Consider the following 20,686-nt stretch of genomic DNA (forward strand, 5'->3'; position numbering starts at 1 on the left):
AGATGTGTCTGTGTGCCTCACACTGCACAGATCACACGTAGTGGGTGAAAACTGTTTATTACCTCACGAAGAAATCAGTGTGTTAACTCAAAGTGCAGGATTCCTGTAGGTATTAGTGGTCTGATGGAGAGTTTTACAAAGACAATAAAGAATCTTTACAACGGGAATAGCAAAAGTAGTACAAACCAGGAGTTCCTTCCAAAACAAATGCTAGTGCCACTGGGGGTTCTCGATGTTCTCACAGTGTGGAGAGAGAGCTTCCCACTCACAGGATCCTTCATGCCAGTTAATTTGCCACTGCATTAGCAAGCTGCTGGAAGGACTGCTGCAACATCCTCGTGTGTGTTTCCTTTAGCTTCCAGCACATCCGTGATTTGTAATGTTCTGCTGCAATTGTTTGCTTCACACCTGCTATGATGTGAAAAAGTTCTTTCACAGGGTATCTTTCTTCAGTAGTAAGGTAGGTCAACTGGTTCAGGTTAGTTACAAGATAACTACATATAAAATAAATACACACACACACAAATGTGCTTTTGCCTAATAAGTCAGAGTGGTGCATCTCATTTCTTCGTTTTTCTGGCTGAAAGATTTGGGTAATGAAGTCATCAGCATGAGGATCATATAATGAGGCTCTTGGTAACACCACAGACATAACGTATCTGAGAGGGATATTAATATGCTGCTATTGTGGTTCAAGCAGCATGTAATGAACTACCAAAAATACCTGTCCTACCCGTGATCTAACTTTCATGACATGTGTGTGACCACAGTACGTGGTATCCCCTGTCTTTTCTTTTTGTGCTGCACACAGACAGCACCTCCTCTGCAACATGTTTGTCCTTTTGCTTTTTACATTTTGTATTATAACTAGCCTAGCACTATGATGATACTATGATTATAGGTGAGTCATAAGTTCAGAGTTCTCAGACCTCCGGACCTGTACACTCACACAGAATCGCTCTCTCATTTATTTTAAACAGGAAGGTTTAGTGTGAGCCATACCGTATGCAAGTTGCAAACTCTAATCACTCCTTCCTGTCTAAGTGAACATTTCTTCTTCATAAGAACTTCATAAAAATATTACTAAGCCATAACGTCTGTGGCCACAGCTAGTGTGGAGGAATACAAGCTACATGCTGTATCTGTTCATCTGACAAAAAGTGAGAGCACAAGGTGACACAGGTGGATGGTAACGTTCATCTGCCTGTTCTAATTGACCTTTAGCCACCTCTAATTAGGACACAGAGAGACACTTTAAAACTACAACGGAACATGACAAGATGTCTCAAAGCACAAACAGGATCCAGCGTCTACTGCGCGGCGTTTTGCTGCATAATCATGAAGTCACTAACTTTACACTGCAGAGTCAGCTACTGTGTGCTTCGCCCTAGTTTACAGTATCTGGTGCACTGACCGCAACTGGACATCTGAACTAGAAAGAATAGGAGGTTAATATACTTTAGAGTTTGTCAGGAAATGTTTATTTGAAGAGGATGTTCAAATGTGATTGTTCTGACTATTTCGTGGCTGAATACACAGAAATAGGAATGACAATAGAATAGACAGAGGAGAAAGAAAAGAAATTAAGCATTTTGTTAGGGAATACAAAGTAAATGAATACAAAAAGGAACAGCATGGAATTTAATTTAAAATGTTCACCAATAACATAAAGTACTGACATATGATGTTTGTATTTGAATTTTTGACATTTTTCTAGACACATCTCCACAATTTTTGAGATCTGAAAAAACATATATATGTGTTAGTAGTGCCTTATTTTCATAAGGGGACAGGAAGGTCTGTGGATTATGCTTCTGCTCTCTTCTCGCTGAATGTAAAAGCTGCATCAGCGTAGCTGACAGCCGTGCTATCATCATGGTAGGTGGCTTCTGCCGGGCCGCTCACATTTCCGCTGTTCATCCCATCCCGACCCATTACTCAGCCTGTTCGCTGTCTGATTTGTATTCTGATCACTTGAAATGTCGGGTAAACTGTGGCAGCATAATTCCTCACATATCAGAGTCGACATTTAGCCATGTGAAGATTTTCAATAATGAGTAATGTCCCCATTCGTCCACATGATTTAAAAATAGATGAGGAAGTGGTCCATTATAAAAGTAAATCTGTTCAGCGTGACCCAACTTACCATCTTTTAGACAGGTGGGAATGATAAATAGTGGAATTAAATATTTCACATTTTCTCCACAGTGTCTTTAAAAAGTAAACGTGCATTGAATCACATCAGGGCAGGCGAAGCAGGTGTTTGGTGAAACACCTCTTCAATACCTACATGCTGCACTGGGGTTTGTGAAATGCATCTGTCTTTCCACCATATTGGATCAGTACTCTGTGCTGTCCAGTTCAAGTAATAGAAAACAGCAGACTGTGTGTGCAGGCTCTGATGAAACAAAACAAGTAACGAGGAAACACTTTTCAAAGGTGTTAAGTTACAGCTATGGGTTGTTAAGATAATCTAATTATTAAAATACCAACAAATTAGTGGGAGCTCATATTAAACATTGTAATGTTACACGTATCAGTTTAACAGTCTGCAATAGTGTTTGATATCAATAATCTGGATGTTTAATTTAACCAACTATCCTGTATCATAAATACATAATCATTATTTAATAATTAATTATAGTAATTAATTAATTAATTAAATAAGAACTGAGTTCATCCTATCTTCACTCTTTTTTCTATTAGATTTTGAACTTGGCTATAAAGTTTTGATCCCATTCAGACATAAAAACATGACTAACTACTGATGTTACTGATGTTGGGCGATACAGCGTGGCTGATGTTGGATGGGGGTTCTGTCAGGGCTCCGTACAGGCGTGCCCTCCGACCCAACACCAACACCGTGTGTCATGTGCAGCAGCATTTACTTGTTGAAACAGAAACAAACAGTAAACAGAAACTAATCATAACAACTATGACAGATTTCGACTCTGACGCAGGTGTTTGTTTCCAGTTTCAAGCCGAGAGCTCGTGTTGCCGCTTTATTTATTTCAGTACCACCCTGAACCTTTCCCTAAACCTGAGGGCTTTTCCACACCCACCTTGTTTAGTCAACTCTGATTTGTTTTTCCCCTCGATACGATTTGTTCCTTTGTTTGTCCGGCCCACATTTTTGGCCTAAATCATTTAAAGAAGAATTAGCAGAACAGGATGTGCTTTATGTTTCCAATTCCACCTGTTCAGTAAGAAGCCCCATTTGTATTTCACTGCATTTCGTGACAATAACCGCTCAACTCAGGAAAGAGAAACAGTCCGTCATTACTCTCAGACCTGAAGATCTGTCATGTTGAAAAACCTTGAAACTTTCTTTTCTTTTCAAGTGGTCTTTCCGTACCTTCTGGGATAATATGTTCCACTTTGTATGAATTTTATAATGTGGGGTCAATTTGTACTGTACAGCAGTAGCCTCGGATTTTACTGCAAGTATATTCAGTTCCTCTATAACAGCAGCCTTAATATAGCAGCTCCTGTGAGGCAGCAGAGGTGAAAGACCCATTTTCTTCACAGCGATGCCTTCTGTGGTGGCTGAAAGCAGCTGCAAGCATCGGGGAAGGGGGAGCGAGATCGATACTCTTTGAACAGAGTTTAAATTACCTTTTAATGTGAAATTATATATGTGATTACAAAGCAGGAGGTTTTGAGTTATTGTTATTTTTATCTCTCAACCTCCATCTGCAACTTTGTATTTCCAGATGTGATTGCTTCAGCTCATATTAGTTCTGTTTATTTGATTTGCAGCACGTTCCCTTTCCTGTTGATTAAATCCTCCGTACTGCTCAGTTTTTCTTCTTTTTTTCAAATCTCCAAGCTCCACACAATTAAAGGTCATGAGCCCCCAGTGTTTCTCTTGATTATAGACTTCATTCTAATTGGTGAGCTATTCAAACCAGTGAAGAGACAAGGTAGAAGGTCAAATGCATTTCAGGCAGTGGCAGCAGTATGAAAAGGTGTGGGTTGCTGGAGGAGGGCACACTGTTATTAATTCCATTATACGTTACATCTTTATCACTATTGCTGCTAAAGGGGACCTTACGAACCCGACTGAGCATGCACAGCAGCACCAGCATCAAAAAAACAAGATTACAGAAGTACACAGAGGTCAAGCCATTGCAAATGTGCATAATTTTTTCTTTTTATTTTGTTGTTGTAACACAGGCATTGTTTATATTCTCACCTGTGTAACTAAGCTACACAATCCGTAGCTACATGCTCTTATACACAATTAATGTCACCATTGTTGTTCACCTCACTTAATCCCCAGCAGTGTGCCTTTAATGTAAAGCAGCAGCCTGTGAATCTTTTAATCCTGACACATGTAAAACAAATGAACGGGCTGCTGATGTTTTACACACTGAAGGATTATTAATTATTATTATTAAGCTATGTGAAACACAAGATGCAGTTTATGCATCTGCTGTGTCACGAATGTGTTTGTCCTTAAACTTGACTGGACAGTTACAAAGTCAAGAGCCTAGATCACCGTGATGTATGAAGTATGTGCATTTTCTCCTGGGAAATGGTGTGACAAACGTGGATCATTTTTCACAGTTATTACTTTACACCTCGAGGTGCTAAGATCATCACAAGCACTGGGAACTGACGCATGTGAGGGAATGCTACCTGTACAGCGTGGTACAGTGCATGAGCATAGGAAAACATCCTGAACACTAAAAAGAAGAATGCATGCGTGTGTTTGGTTGCTGATCTTGAGAAAACACACTGTCAACTCTACAGCAGCCTTATAGACGTGTAGTTGACGAGCAGGTTCCTGCATCACTAAGATACAGTAAATGATCGGGTGCAGTTCTAGAGCTAGACAGAGCCAGTCTAGACCAATTGGCTGCTGCTTCATATTTATCATAGAGAGATGAGAGTAGCATCACATATTTTTAATCTAATCAAAAGTCAGTCCTCAGGCTGCTCTGCTTGTTTTTCAGCTATCCCTGCCCTACCTACTGCTGATTACCTAGACCAGGTGTGTTCAGCCAATCAGAAGCCAGCTTCCACAGTCACTGCGTGTGTAGTAATCACTCGAGTATCAGCTCATTGTGGCCGTCGCTGCTGGGTTATGTTTATCACTTTTAGTACGGAGCCAGATTTTTTTAATACAATAAAAGGAGAATGAATCTTGGACTTACTATTGAAAAGAAGCCAAAAGCATAAGTTCAAACGAATTCCCGGTTCTTCTGTCTGCAGGTAGCTTGTTTATTGAACCACGGGTTATAGTGAACTGCCTTTAATTCAGCATGCTGAGCCTTAGTCCCTCTATGTGGACTTTTGTCCATTTTGCCACATACAGAGCAGAAGACCTTTAAGGTTTACAAACCAACATGTACCTGCTGTCTTTACTTTTCTTGTTGTTCCTGAATTCACTGTGGTGAGCGCACAACCACACCACTCCTGTTAGAGTGACAAAAAGAAAGTTAGTGAGTTGGATGGCCCTGAGATTTCTATGAGCAGCAGTCTGGGTAAAGAAGCCAGCTCTCCTCTCTAAGAAGGTTTTCTTCAATGCAACAGGATGTTATCATGAATGGCTGGTAATCTCTGGAGGTGGTTCAGCCCACAGCACTCAACAAAGTGATGTGGTGGGGAAAAAGAACCCCTGTGCCCTATCACTATCGGAGGGATTAATGTTGAGCACTACAAGTAGCTAGCGTCCTACTTTGAAAGGATAAAACCTAGTGATAAGTGATTACATTCCTATAAAGACTAGATAGGGTTTGGGGCGAGCTGTTTCTGAAACTATTGCTCACATATCCGTTACATTCACAGACTTTCATGTCCCCCTTAAGATGAATGAACAACTTGATGTGCATTTACTGTTAATGGTGACATATGTTTTTAAATGTAAGTGTTTCATTCATTTTTAAGGACAGTTTTTAGTTGAATAAATTGAATTGCTGTCCAGTTGCTCACAGGAGACTACAAGACACTAGCAGCACAATGGCGAGTGAACAAATCACTGCAAGGTGCCAGGTGAGGTCTGTGCCCCACATAAGGGCCAGTGAACGAGTGAGAAGAGAAATGCTGCTGCTGGTGAAAGTGATGAATGATGGATGGCGTACTGAGATGTGCTGCTGAAACACATAATCCTTCTATTCACTGTCATTTAAAAGGAAAATCAATAGCCTTGAATAGCAGGTGAATTTGCTCCATTTTCTCCCTTTTTTCTAAGAACACAGAGCTGCATTAGTGATGTGTTTGGAATGAAATAGCATCAAATACTGCACTATATCCACTTACATGTCTTGGTTTTCTTTTCTTTTTTTTTTCAGGAATACCAAATTGACATCATCTTTGCCCAGACGTGGACAGACAGCCGTCTCAGATACAACAGCACAATGAAAATACTGACCTTGAACAGCAATATGGTTGGTCTTATTTGGCTACCAGACACCATTTTCAGAAACTCCAAGACTGCAGATTCCCACTGGATTACAATGCCTAACCAGCTGCTCCGAATATGGAATGATGGGAAGATCCTTTACACCCTAAGGTAAAAACAGAATAAGTTGTATAACACAACAAAATCACGTCCTATGTAGACGTTTCACAATATAATTACCGTTAAAAATATCATTATCATTGAAGGCTTTATAAAACTTTAGGTTCATTATGTGTGCATACTGCTTTTATCACATTAATAAAATAATGTGTGGCTGTGTTACAAAGCTACAATAGGTAAAACTCTACTTTGTGAACTGCAGCTACTTTTATCCAGGAGTCCAGGTGGATGTTTGCACCAAGGATTGTTTAGTTAACCAGGTAATGTCTAAAATAGCATCAACCTCTCAAGAAATAGCAACAATGAATACTTGTGACTAAATTCAGAATCAAGACAGGTGAACTGATGATAAAGACATTTAACTACTCCTACTTTTCTTTTTTTTCTTTTTTTTTTTTTTGCTGTTTGACCATCTCAACGTTCCCTTGGGAGCAATAAGGTTCATCAACATATCAGTTTATATTGTTTGTACAAAACAGACTCTAGAGGCTTTGTTCATGCAAAACAGTTTGAGATGCAAACATCCAGGAAGAGAACAGCACAAAGCAATTAGCCCTGTCATTAGCTATTGTAAGTGCAAATTGCCTTCTTGAGCTTTAAGACCAATTTACCAAGGCAGCCACCCTCCTGCCTTAAAGCACTCACTGGAATTTGAGAACTCCACATTAATATAAACTGCTTCTTCAGTGACATGCATCTCTCAACACAGAGCTAGCACATTTCTGCATGAACAAAAATCATCAGCATCATTTTTGTGATCTAGTGACAAACAAAGCCCAGCCAGTTCCTCCCTCGTGCAGTTCCACTCATATTGATTATTCGGGCGCATGCAAACTTTGAGGAGTAATATCCGTTGATGGCATGAGAAAAAGACAATGAAATGTCATTTGGTTTTAATTGTGCATTGGCTTGGCCGGAGTAAACACAGATGACATTTTGTGATATCCGTGCTTCTCCTGCGTGCACGGTATTGTTCCGGTTCCATGCTTTAATGAAGTTTAAAGATCATACCAGGATTACAGCACAGCAATTTCTCTCTACTTTATTCTTTGTTTCCTACTTTATGGGAGAAGACTGTGTACTTGTTACACTAAATACTACACGTATATAATAAACAGAATAATATAATACTAAAGAGCAGGTCTTTAACTGGCATGTGTCTTTACACTGGGATATAACATTTCATTAACTAACATCATTGTCTGACCTGAAACACCTCAGCCACCGCACCTTTAGTATTTCTGTGTGTTATCAGAAAACAGCTTCTTCTGTGTTAGAAATTGCAGTAAAAAACATCTTGTGGGACTGTCACAACCCCCATGGACTCTGAACCCCTAAACCTTGGCACCCTAAGGGGGCAGCCTGTCTACAAATATTTCCTGAAGGCGATCAATAAAGTATCGATGATTATTATTAGAAGTAGTAGTAGTAGTTTTGGGAAATCCCAGACTTTACTCATTGAGCCTCATTCAACAAGCGGTCGTAAGAAAAACTTTTTTCTTCAAACCAAATGTTTGTTCTTGGGTAAACATTTAATCTACGTTCACTCAAGAGTCCACCACGCACAATTGTTGCTGACATGTTTGTGCAAAATAACTGGTTATTGCCTTTTGGTCCATCCTAAAGCTGTCTAATGTTTTAGGATTTCAATTTCCATGGCAGTTCTGCAGATTCTGACTTGTACTTTTTAATATTAATAACTTATAAAGCATTGCAGACTTTTAAAATTTCACTACACTACATTAGCACTTCAGATTACATTGTAGAACATTAGTATGAAACGTGATGTGCCACTCCTCCGACCCACACCAGGCTCCAGACAGCTAATTCGTTTAGCTCAGATACTGTAACTGTTTCGTTTTTGTTTTTTTTCCTTCATTAGTTGTGTGTGAATGTTATTTTATATCTACTACTGAAACTACTACTGTAAATGTGAGGCTCTTTTGCTGTTCACTTCCTGCAGCAATGCCTTGACTTGTGTTGTCTTTTTTTCTTTTTAATTTCTGTGTGAACAACTCTGCAGACTCTGGTTATGTCATAGGCACTGGCACATAATAAATATGATCAACTAGAACACACCTAACTTATGAGAACAATGGGATTTATCAATATAAGAATGAAAGTGTGAGGAAATCTGCGGTTTAAGAACACATCATGAATCTGACTCAGATTTTTTTATAGGACTTCTGAAGAGCCATTTATTTTTTAGAAAAAAATAAATCCTATTGTGTGCAACTAACTATTACTCAGAACATAAGACGTGTAAACAAATCACCACCATTGTTCTTAGGTTTGGTGATTTCAGTTTGTGGTAACACAGACCAAATTGCTCACAATAACAATAATTTCAGAAGTCAGCAGGTTTAACATTTATTAAACACAAAGCAAGTAAATATACTGTAGAAATACAGAACAAACAGTATATTGGTGAAGATCATCCAGGTGAGTTTATCTAATGATAATGAGATACTTTATTGATGCACTTGGGGAAAATGTCAGACTGCCAGACAGTACATATTGGTGCTACTACAGAGTTTTGGTGTCTTGTCCAAGAACACCTCGACAAGTAGCCAGGAGGAACTGGGAACTGAACCACTAACCCTGGGGTTAGCACCTACTGCTGCCCCAAAAAAAATGTAGTGGTTTGATCCCTGGAGAAATGGACCTATGAAACAGTGATTTGGAGAAGTAACCACTGAGCTAAACCAGCACAAATGTACAGGTCCCACCGAGATTTGAACTCAGTCGCTGGATTCAGAGTCCAGAGTGCTGACCATTACACCATGGAACCACCTACTACCTGACAGTGAAGTTAAGGCATAAACAGAAGACAGGTGTGTCTAAGGCTTCCACCTGTGTTGAGCGAGGGGTATTTATTAGCACGACACCAACCCACTGCAAACAAACATGTTGTCATTTCGTTTCCCTCAGGAACATTTTGGTGATTGCAGTTTAGCTGTATAGACACATTTTTAGGAGGTTGAGTTGCTGTGAATGGTTTGAAGGGATTTTTCTGAATCGTTCTTTTGAATTTTGTGATTTTTCAACTGTGATAATTCCTGATTTATATCTGGCATTATCTTCAACCTCTGCTTATTCAGGTTGATGTGTGAAACTAGCCATCCTGTGTCATCATGTGTGAAGAGGTCAGTGCATTCCTAATGCTTCCTGCTGCCTCTGTCCCCAGAGAGCGATAACAAATATTACTTGCTCTCTTTAACTGGTTTATAATTGAAGATCAGCAGCTTATTGGCTTCATAATTACATTCACAGGATTGTCTGGTCTTAAGAGAGAGCTGACCTTTAGCTACATGTGATAACTGCAGGGGGCTGTTTTCTAAGATGTGTGTTAATACATCATTATCATGGAGGTTCACGTTGTAGCAGAACAATGGGAAGATATAAAGAACGATGTCAGATTGTGTTTCCACATCAATGTTTCTCAGTACCAGCCCACAGAGTGAATTCAGCCAGCCACTCATCAATTCTGGAAATGTGTTTTTATGAGTTTTGTGAATTATAAGCCACTGAAGCCTGTCCACATTGCAGGTCTGTGGTTGATGGAAGTCATACTGTAGCAATCCTCCTTTATCTTTCCAATTATTCATTATTGTACACATAAATATTGTCATTCAAGGTAATCGTGCATTGTGTTATTATGACCCTTAGCGGTCATACCCATCCACCCAGAACTCCCCAACTGCTGAGAAACATCACACAACTCAGCCAACAGTCACAAGACATCAGTCAATTAACTCTCTCTGTTTGAACAGTTCTTTGCACAAATCTAGATACGTAAATCAAAGAAATTATTATTTTTAAACATACATAAAAAATCTTAAATTTTCAATCAGAAAATTGATACCACTCATATGTCTGTGGGTTAAATATGAAGCTGTGGCCAGCAGCTCAGCCAGAAGTTTGAACTTCACAAAGTTTCTGGATTTGATAAATAAGTCTGGGACATGTCATCAATTTTACATTTTGCTTATTTAACAAACAAACGCCATACGACTTGTTAAGTAGTGGGCTTACGAGCGGTTAGTACATGTTCAGTGTTTGTTTTTTTTTTAATCTTTGGACACAGTGAGGCTACACTAGGTGTTTCCCCTTCTCCAGTCTTTACTAAACCTAGTAGTAGTACTACAGACATGAGAATGGAATTCATTTTCTAGCATAGCAAGAAAGCTAATAAGCCTCTTATCCTAACTTTTAGGTCCACTGAGTGCCAACATGATGTCATGTTTTGTGTGACCTGTAGATTCTCTCCATGCTCTGCCCCGTGTTGTTCTGTAGCTCTGCCTCCACTCACAGTGTCTCACACTAACTAATTACGTTTCCTAAATCCCTACACCGTAGCTTGATGACTACTAATTAAAAATGTTGTGCCTCACTCAGGCCTGAGAGATAGTTTTTAATAAAGATTAATATGCACTAATGCATTCGTGCCCTTATTAATGTGACAGTATTTTTACAGTGTGAGACTAATGCAAATGAATCCTATGCTTTTTGGTTCCACGTGAAATGGCTCACTATGGTAGCAAAACACTGGAGACTCTCACAGACAAAAATCCTTCTATTTCCTTTGCAGACTAACAATAAACGCAGAATGCCAGCTGCAGCTGCACAACTTTCCAATGGACGAGCACTCCTGCCCACTCATCTTCTCCAGCTGTGAGTACACCTTCCACACCACAGTGTTCTCTATATGAGGCCAGTCTGCCTCTGCTGTAATTGTCACATGGATCTACCATTTACTGTGCAATCAATATGGTATCCTACTATAGAACAGCTACAAAACAGGAATCCTAGTGCGACAAAATAAACACATATGTTTCAGTATGTCTTGTACACACACAACGTAGAGGAAGAAATGCAGAATCAATGTGTTGTGGTCACAAACAATACAATTAAAGCACCTCCAGTATGGAACATCCAGAGAAATGAACACATTTATACACTTTACATACTTTCTTATTTTGTTTTATATTGGGATTTCATTTTTTTCTTTTATTGAATTTTCCAATTTTCTATTAGTCTGAGCAGGAAAAAGTGTACAATGCACTGAGCTGCTATGAATTCACTATTCTAAAAACAACCACAAGGAGATGCAAAATTACCACAAAGAGGCTGAAAATGTCTATAAAAGTGTCCTCGAACAAACAAAAAGAAAATCTCTAAAAGCTGCAAAATAACAAAGTTGCAACAGTTCCTCTTCCAGAAAACATGCAGCATGAGGACACAGGACACACTGCATGTTTTTTAAATGTAGTGTGTTGTGCAAAACTACTACAAGACCTATGTGTCTCTAATATCTAGCTTGCATATCCAACTGGATGGATGCGACAGCTTAACATGTCTGTGTGCAGGCTATATGAAGTAGAAACACACCGACATTTATCAAGGTTATTTCATATCATATCAATAAAATCATACCAATAATATTTTATTCTCATTGTTTGTTTTTAGAATATGACATTTAAAAAACTGTCAGGTCACCTGGCAGGGCATCCAGTAATCCTGATGATGCTGTATGGTCAGGTGTTATCTGCTGTGTATCTATAGTGACCACTCAGAAATCTGTTATCAAGAATGATTTAATGTGATGTGACCTTACACCTTTGGAGCCTATTGAAGCTTAAAACCTGCTCGCTGCATTGTCAGATGAGTGGATCCATCCCTCTCTGATCCATTAAACTCATTTCCTTACCCAAGAATATCACCAGACGTTACACTTGTTTCCATGACGACATTTTCCTATTAAGTCAGACTTGCTTATCTTTAAAGCCATCATGCCTCTGGGGGTTCAAAATAATCAACTTAGTACAATGCAAATATGCAGCATAATTAAATAGACATAAGCACCGTATATGTAAGCTTGGTGGGCTGCATATGATAGAAGTAATATTTACAGTCTCATCCCATTAAAAGCTGCAACAGGCAGCTTCTTTTCAGTGCAGATGCTCTGATAGTTAGTGAACATGGAGGAGCATCTCTCATCTAGGTGTAAAGAGGCAGATGAAAACGTGAATGCTGGATTTAGATTCATTACATGGACAGAAACATGTTAGACACACACATTGTACTACATTTTCCAGAGTAACACAGCACTGCACACACCCAGTCTCTATATGTTTGGGACAATCAGAGCTTTTTCATTTCCATGTTATTACTGAAAGCAATCCAATTTCCTGCAGTTGTAAATTAATCTTTCTATTGTAGACTCACAATAATCCTTTTAACACTGGATACTAGTGACACTGTCACACTGAGGCACTGCCCTATTTTTGTTTTAAATAGAAAAGTGACCAAAAATCCAGATGATTAAAGTGCAGCCACTGTAGCTAAAGTACACAGACTTTAACAGAAGACATAGATAATAGAATAGATAATATAATAATATATAAAATAATTTCATTTGTGAAGTCTGTCTTAAACTGTCAGAGGCTATAATTACACCAGATGACTATTCAAAATGCAGAGAGTTAAAGTAAATGAGTATGTTTAATAGATTTTTTATTATTATTATTCATATTTTTGTTACTATATGTCGTGTCTCAGCCCGGACACCCTGGCGTGATTTTTTTTACTAGTGTGACTTTAAAACTAAACTAAGACTAAATGTATTTAGTGTTTTTTAGGTGTCCAGGAGTTCTGTGACATACGTGAAAAACTTGTTTTAAGTCTTTTGTGGCTCTGCGCTCTCTTTTTTTGTGTTATGTCACTTGGGACTAAGACAACATGCTTGAAACTAAACAACATCTGGGCATGTGGCGTTAGAAACAAGTGGGCTTACCAGACATTTTTCTTTCTGCCCCTCATCTCTGCTTGTGGCTACAGCAGCTTGAAGCTACATTGGGCACTTCAGACACAAAACAAGAAAACTCCGACCAAACCACCACTGGTCGAGGTGCAATATGTGTGGAGCAATGTACTGTAAGAAGAAGCGTGTGTGAAATAAGAACAAAGATATCTTTATTTTATCATTTTCATGTCCATGTCCATCTTATAGGAGTGGAAACTGGTGAAGTAATCTTTTGAACAGTCAGTAAATATGATCCAGAGGAACGCTCATACTGGTCAGTGTTCCTATGTGCACCTGACTGTTGCTTTAAGACTGACAAGAAAAAATGTTACTAGCAATTGATAAAATTATTACAGTCCCTATTTATATGTGTATTGTTATTTTGAATATTCATGTATTTGAGATGAAGCCGATTTTCTTTATGCTATTTTTGAGAAACCATTTATAGACTCATAAATCATAGTCATAAATACTAGTAGATAGATGTTAAACAGATGCTACTTGCTGGCAATTCTTTCCATGGTATAGGTGACCATAACTACACTCATGTGAACCAACAGAGTTTCAACTGACTGACTATTTTTATCATCTCTGGTTTCCATCTAAAGTACTTTTATTTTGAAAAGTAATGTCTCTGTGAGGCCATTAGGCAAATGTCTTACAGAATACTGTAAATGGATTATTGCCATTGATAAAAGTTTGCAGAGTTAAAGAGCTCTTCTTAACAGTAAGGTGTTATTTTCTGGACATTTTGAAGTAGCAATCGCTAAATCTTTAATGACATCATTAATAGGAAACGAGATAACGGCAGCAAATGTTAATGAAATTCATTCATCAAGCATGTTTGGAAACAATTGGTAGTTTGGGCAACATCTTCCCTCACAGTTAATGTTTTTGTTAATTGAAAGCCTATTACATTAAATTGCTCTCAGGCATAGACCATAATTTTGTTATCTTTTCTACTTAAAATGATTATGTGTCTGTTTAAGATGGGAAAGATTGAGGCGGTGCGACACCAAAACAAAAGTGGAATCATTAACCCATCAATAACATCACATGATTAATTTTAAAAACACTCCAAGGCTCTGTGCACATGGTGTGAAGGTCAGGTACAACAGCCACATGGCTTCAGTACATTATTGAAGCAAAGGCTTCATTTAATCTAGTTTTCTTCTGCCTCTGTCTTTATTCCAGACTGTCTTTTCATTAGCCAGCCTCTAGCACAAGACAAATGTTGCTCTGGGTGGCCCCAGGTCTGTCTGCACAGTGTATCCATCATTAGGATATGCTATGCAACACCAAGGGTCACACACACACACACATGCTCTCTGTAATTGCAGATGGATACCCACGAGATGAGATGATTTACAAGTGGAGGAAGAACTCTGTGGAGGCGGCTGACCAAAAGTCTTGGCGTCTCTACCAGTTTGATTTCATGGGGCTGAGAAACACTACAGACATAATAAAGACTACAGCAGGTGAGGAGCACTGGTTCTACCCAGACGTTCAACTCTTGGAAACATTCGTGTCGTTGTAGTAGCTCAATCTGACTTTATCTATATCAAGCTAGTATCCAAAGAGTTTTCATTTCCTAAGCTACATCTTGGTACAATTGCATTCAAGTATTTCAAAAAGAAAAACCTTTGCTCAAGATCCCCACGGTAATGTCATGTTTGTTCCTGCAAAGTCTCTCCTTACATGTAATATCATCTCCTTTTTTACACAGAGCTCAACACAACTCGGCCTCTCTTCTTCTCGATCTGTCAGTTTCATCCACTGCACTGATTCACTTTTTACAACACTTTCTTTTGATGTGCACAGAGGCTTTTTTTTGTGTTTTTTGTGTTTTTCAGTTGCCCCACTGAGCAAGCTGTCCCTATTAAAGCTTTGAAAGAGTGCATCAGCAATACTCCAGTGAAGTTCCAAAGAGCTGCTAAGTCATTTTCATTTTCTACACTAAAGGAGTGGTGGTGTTGGCTCGTGGAACATCTGATGTCAGTCTCACAAACTGTTTGACGTGACTTCTACAATACAGGTTCTTGACTTGGCACAATGTGTGACACTTTCCCAACAGGTCTTTGTCCACTAGGCAGTTCACCGTCCATTTAAAGCAATACTGTGAACTACTACTACTACTACTACAGACTTGTTGTTTCATGCCTGTAGAGAACCAATGAGCTAGTAATTGTTCTGTGAGGAAGTATGGTCAAAAGTTCCTTCTGGATGTTGTGCATGTCTCATCCACGGCTACAGGAATGTTTGGCTTAGAGTTTTTGCTTCCAAAGGTCCAGCCAGTTATTAAAACACAGTTTCACTTTGTGCACCATCACTTTGTATGTTTAATGGGTCGCAATCACATTTCATGACCAATCGTGTAATTAATGCAACTACAGTTTCTGAACATAGGTATTAACATTAACATGATGTAATGCATAATTTTCAAGATTCAATCAAAGAATGACAGAAGAAGATTAGACAAAATATGTAAAAGAGGGATGAGAACGTGCTTCAAAGTCAAATGAAATGCTCTTTTTTGATGATTCTCAAGGAAATCCAACAAGAACGACATGTACCAAATTTGATGTCATCATTGTTTCTGATTAACAGTGGAACAAGCGCTTCTTGAAGTCGCTATCATATAAATATGATATAGGACACCATGTGGTTTGTCAGGTGAATGAATGGCTTGGTTCAGATAGAACATTAGGAGAGTGAGTGTTACTCTTAGGTAAAACCAGTATTTGGAGCAAGAAACAGAAGACCACATATGGACAGTGGATTGTGCAGAAACATAACTGTCAGTTTTGTAGGAAGACTCCTCTGCACATGATATCAGGTTCACTGGTTACTAACATTTATTACATACAGGTTTGTAATGCAATAGCAGACCACCTTAAGTGGAGGCTGTATGTGAGCTGCATACACCTGACTCAGCTCTTTTTTATTTTTAGAAATGCTATACAGTACTATATTTGCATATAGAATTTCTTCCACTAAAAAACAGACCTAGACACATGCCTGCACTGTACTGGCAGTATAGAAACACTTAAGTTTTTAACACAAAATATATAATATTATTATTATAACTTATTTAAGGCATCATGCAAAAAGCAAAGTAATTCACTAATAAACATAGTTAATACAATGACGTTTAGGAATATATTACAATATCCAGTGTCAAGAAAAGGTATGTAAACCTTTGGTTTTCTGCATTAATTTGTCATAACATGTGATCGGATCTTCATTTAAGTCAAGAGTATTAACAAATATCATGTACCTAAAATAATAACACAAAACTATTCAGATCTTTTATGTTTTTATTGAGAACAACCATAAAAACCTCATATTGCCAGTGGAAGAAGTATGTGCCACTGTACTAACATACATTATGAGTACTGTCTAATGTTGTATTGTCATATGATTCATTATATGCAATGAATATATGTCTTCTGTTTTCATATTGTATGCAGCAGCTCACTTTATCCCCACCACAGCGTTTACTCGCCCTGACAGCGTCAGGTACAGCGTCAGCAGGCATGTGCGTCTGTAGAGCCTCACATCGAGTTCTGCTCTTGTCATTTGCACAGGGGACTATGTGGTGATGACAGTGTACTTTGACCTGAGTAGAAGAATGGGCTACTTCACTATCCAGACATACATCCCCTGCATCCTCACTGTGGTCCTCTCCTGGGTGTCCTTCTGGATCAAAAAAGATGCCACACCAGCCAGAACTGCTTTAGGTGCTGTGCAGCTATTCATATTAGCATATATTAGTATGTGTGCACAAGTGCTTTCAATTGTAGACATAGTTCGAAATTCTGACGTAGATATCATCTCAAAGTCCGACATTTGTGTTTCCATTTGTACATTTTAAAATTTTTTTAATTTAAAAATGCTCCATTTCATGTGCTTGTTGTTACTACTTGGATACGTGTCACTTTACTTGAGTCACTCCATCTGCTTTTTCTGTTTTGTTATGCTTTCCCCCTCTTTTGTACCTGCTCTCTGTTTGTTGTTGTGCAGTCCTGTGGAACATTTTGCTGAAGGTAATTGGTTTTCTTTATTTTTGCCTTTTTACTGTATTTACATTTGCTCCATTATTCACAAAACATGTTTGTCTTCAGTGAAAAACAGGCAAAATGCTTATTTACTTTCAATTTCAAACTTTCTGACAATATAAATAGGTAGGTGTGTGTAACAGGTTGTTCACACGTGCAGTACAGATTGAAATAGCTGGGGCAGCGAAGAAGGTGACTAGGCATGTCACTTTTAAACAGAACAAACCGAGCTATCTCTATGTTCTGGGAATGTTTTTTGGCTTCTCATAATGCTGTGTGAATGTGTGATTTTCACCCAGCAAGCCCCTAATGCATTGTGTCCTCTCTCAGTAGTGACCCAGTGTCAACAAAACATGACATCAGCTGCTCCTCACTCCCACTCCGCCCTGCTGTTAAGCCACTGTGTCTGATACTGTACATTCCCAACTAATAAAAGGGACAAAGATAGAAAATGCCAAAGAGTGACATCAATCTGTCATCTTTACTTTAAATTCTCTGGATCAGCTGGATCAGAAAAAGGAAGATTAAAAGAAACAGACCTACACTACATACCGAGCCTCACAATTTCATCCACTTCAAGCCGTCGGTGAAGATAAACGCTTTTGAGAGTCGTCCCCTCTTCAGACCTGCTGTTCAGTCTATTGTTTAGAGCCCAAATTTCTGAATCTGTGCAACAGCGTCGGCAGAAGGCAGGTAAGGGTAATCACTGTGGCAAGCAGAGGCTAAAGGAAAAGTGTGAGACGTTCGCCTGAAATAGATGGGGCCAGCTTGTTACCATGGGAACCTCCAGGAAACAGTCGCAGATGTTTTTTCTTTTCCTTATAGGCATCTCTATAATGCCCATAGAGAAGAACCGAGAAGGGGAGAAAGAGAGAAAGAAGAAATCATAGTAAGAGACTGTCAGTCTGAGTGAGTCTGAGCTTCAAACGTAGCAGTGAGACTGTTAAGATAATGATAAAGTCATCATAGTACGTAAAGAAAATAACAGAGTTGGTCTTGTGTTCCAGTGCATTGAGGGAGGATCTTGAAGCAGACACAGTACAGTTCAGACAGTGTTTCCATAGACCAGGACCCATGTTGTCTAATCCTCAGTCTGCTTGTCTTCTGCTGAACGGCTGCTGTGTTTTCCCACTCATACCATGAGAAGATTTTCTTCTGCGTGTTCTCTGTGACACACTGTGTCTTGATCATGCTTTTGTATCTCAGGTCTTTCTTTGGGTTTTTAATGCCAATGAGAATTGTTATAATTAACCTGGAAGTGAAATCCTTGCAAAGTGTTATGTTCAACTTATGTTGTGTTATGTTATCTTCAATTTCACAATGAATAGGTAAAAAAAAAAAAAAAACTCAAATCAAATGTGAGCAGTGCTTATGATAAGTTGTCCTTCTTCTGTCCTTCAGGTATAACCACAGTTCTAACTATGACTACTCTCAGTACTGTGGCCAGGACATCACTGCCCAGAGTGTCTTACGTCACTGCCATGGACCTTTTTGTCACTGTCTGCTTCCTGTTTGTCTTTGCTGCTCTGATGGAGTACGCAACACTAAATTACTACTCGTACAGCAGTCGAAGACCAAGCTGCATAGAACCTAAAAGATCAGTAAGTTAGCCAGCTATCACTTAAATATTCTCGCAGCAGTCTACCTTAAAGTGACTTGTAGTGAGCTCATAATAAAATGATGACATGCAGATTGGGGTGATGCCCTCATGTACAAGATGACTGTCACTTCACTGTGCTGGTTTTGTTATCACAAGGTGGAAGTGCGAAAACCATTCAGGGTTGAGATGATGTGATGCTGCCCTTTATAAGCTCTTCAGATAAGATTGTAGCTATTTTATGGGACACTACATCAGTCTGAACAAGCTTCCAAGACAGACGGGCCACTTCTAGCCCGTCAACAGCTGAGGGAGAGGAGCGCCGACTGTCACATTGTGTTGTGCATAGAAAATCAAAGCTCTTATGTGTAATGTCATTCAAAAGCAGGGACTTTCCCAGCATTAGTATACGCCTCTGTCCCAGACAATACACCTCCATGTATAATGAAAGGGTTGGTCTGCCTCCCATTAGGTGAAAAATGCACAAGTGTGTGAGATGTTAGGGACATTTCTGGAATGCAACACACACTGGATCGACAAAACCTTCTTTGCATTCATCTAACTGGGGATGTTTTGTAAACCTTCGAAAAGCTTGTCACAAATATGACACATAATCATTTATGTATCATAATTACAGTTATTTTGCGCATGTCTTTTACAAACAACGTTGGCTGGTGTAAGGACTGATACTGTGGACCCCAGCTTCACACATCCATTCACTGTCTCTTTCCTCTTTCAGAGCTATGACTTGGTTTTATGTGAATTAGGTTTATATTATGTTATGATAAGACTTTGATGTTAGTTCATGACATACTTGGTAAAAGGAAACAATGTGCAAAGTTGGGAGAAAGACAACTTTAAAATGATTCTATTCTTATTCATTTGAATAATAATTCAAGTACTTGTCTCATGGCTGTCTCTTCAACCTTTCAGAACTACTCCGTCCTGGATGTGAGACCACCACACACCGTCATCGCTTTAAACAACTCCATGTATTGGCAGGACTTTGAGGACGCTTGTGTCTACGAGTGTCTGGATGGAAAAGACTGTCAGAGCTTCTTCTGCTGCTTTGAGGAGTGTAAAGAAGGCGCGTGGAGAAAAGGACGTGTCCACATAGATCTACTCGAACTTGACGCGTACTCGCGCGTCTTTTTTCCCACCTCCTTCTTGCTGTTCAACGTCGTCTACTGGGTGGGTTATCTCTACCTTTAGCCTCCTGCAGGACACTGTTCAGTTTCAAAAGGAAGACAGCACAATTTAACTGAGAAACGTAATAAGAGATAACCAAATACACTCTTTCCTCTGGTACCCGAAGCATTTATATGAAGATGAGAGAGGACAGGCAGAGATGTCTGCCTATGTGGCTTCAGGTATGAGAATACCACACATTACTAACTCCCTTCCTATGCTGTAGACAGAGGGAGGACAGGATGGACGGTGAACTAATGACAATACAAAAGCAAAGAAGGAAATGTGCTTTGCACTGCTACTCCAAACTTTTCAATCAGGAGGATAACTCGTGTTAGATGGAATGTACCGCCACATTATTATCCAGCCATCAGTCAAATCCAGTTGATGAAAATCCAAGGACATTCAAACCATTCATAGTGCCTTCCTCTGGAGGGGTAGATACTATCTGCTACAATGATCAGGGAATAATGATTTATATAAAAAATAAAAGAGTCTGGCTTTGACTGATT

General features: G+C 39.1%; 1 protein-coding gene and 1 non-coding gene across 2 annotated transcripts in view; one reads left to right on the plus strand and one right to left on the minus strand.

Annotated features, from left to right (window-relative positions):
- Nucleotides 1-20,198, plus strand: part of LOC113152622 (gamma-aminobutyric acid type A receptor subunit gamma3) — a 38,189-nt gene extending 17,991 nt beyond the window's left edge. Inside the window, exons 4-9 of the mRNA XM_026345978.1 lie at nucleotides 6,297-6,517; nucleotides 11,118-11,200; nucleotides 14,672-14,809; nucleotides 16,919-17,071; nucleotides 18,791-18,990; nucleotides 19,920-20,198. Of these exons, the coding sequence (XP_026201763.1) occupies nucleotides 6,297-6,517; nucleotides 11,118-11,200; nucleotides 14,672-14,809; nucleotides 16,919-17,071; nucleotides 18,791-18,990; nucleotides 19,920-20,198 (1,074 nt within the window). The remainder of the gene's footprint in view (nucleotides 1-6,296; nucleotides 6,518-11,117; nucleotides 11,201-14,671; nucleotides 14,810-16,918; nucleotides 17,072-18,790; nucleotides 18,991-19,919) is intronic.
- On the minus strand, nucleotides 9,247-9,317 carry trnaq-cug. Its single transcript has one exon. It is a non-coding gene; the product is annotated as a tRNA-Gln (tRNA).
- Nucleotides 20,199-20,686: the final 488 nt, after the last annotated feature.

Source organism: Anabas testudineus, chromosome 4 (assembly GCF_900324465.2).
Source record: "Anabas testudineus chromosome 4, fAnaTes1.2, whole genome shotgun sequence".
Taxonomy (NCBI): domain Eukaryota; kingdom Metazoa; phylum Chordata; class Actinopteri; order Anabantiformes; family Anabantidae; genus Anabas; species Anabas testudineus.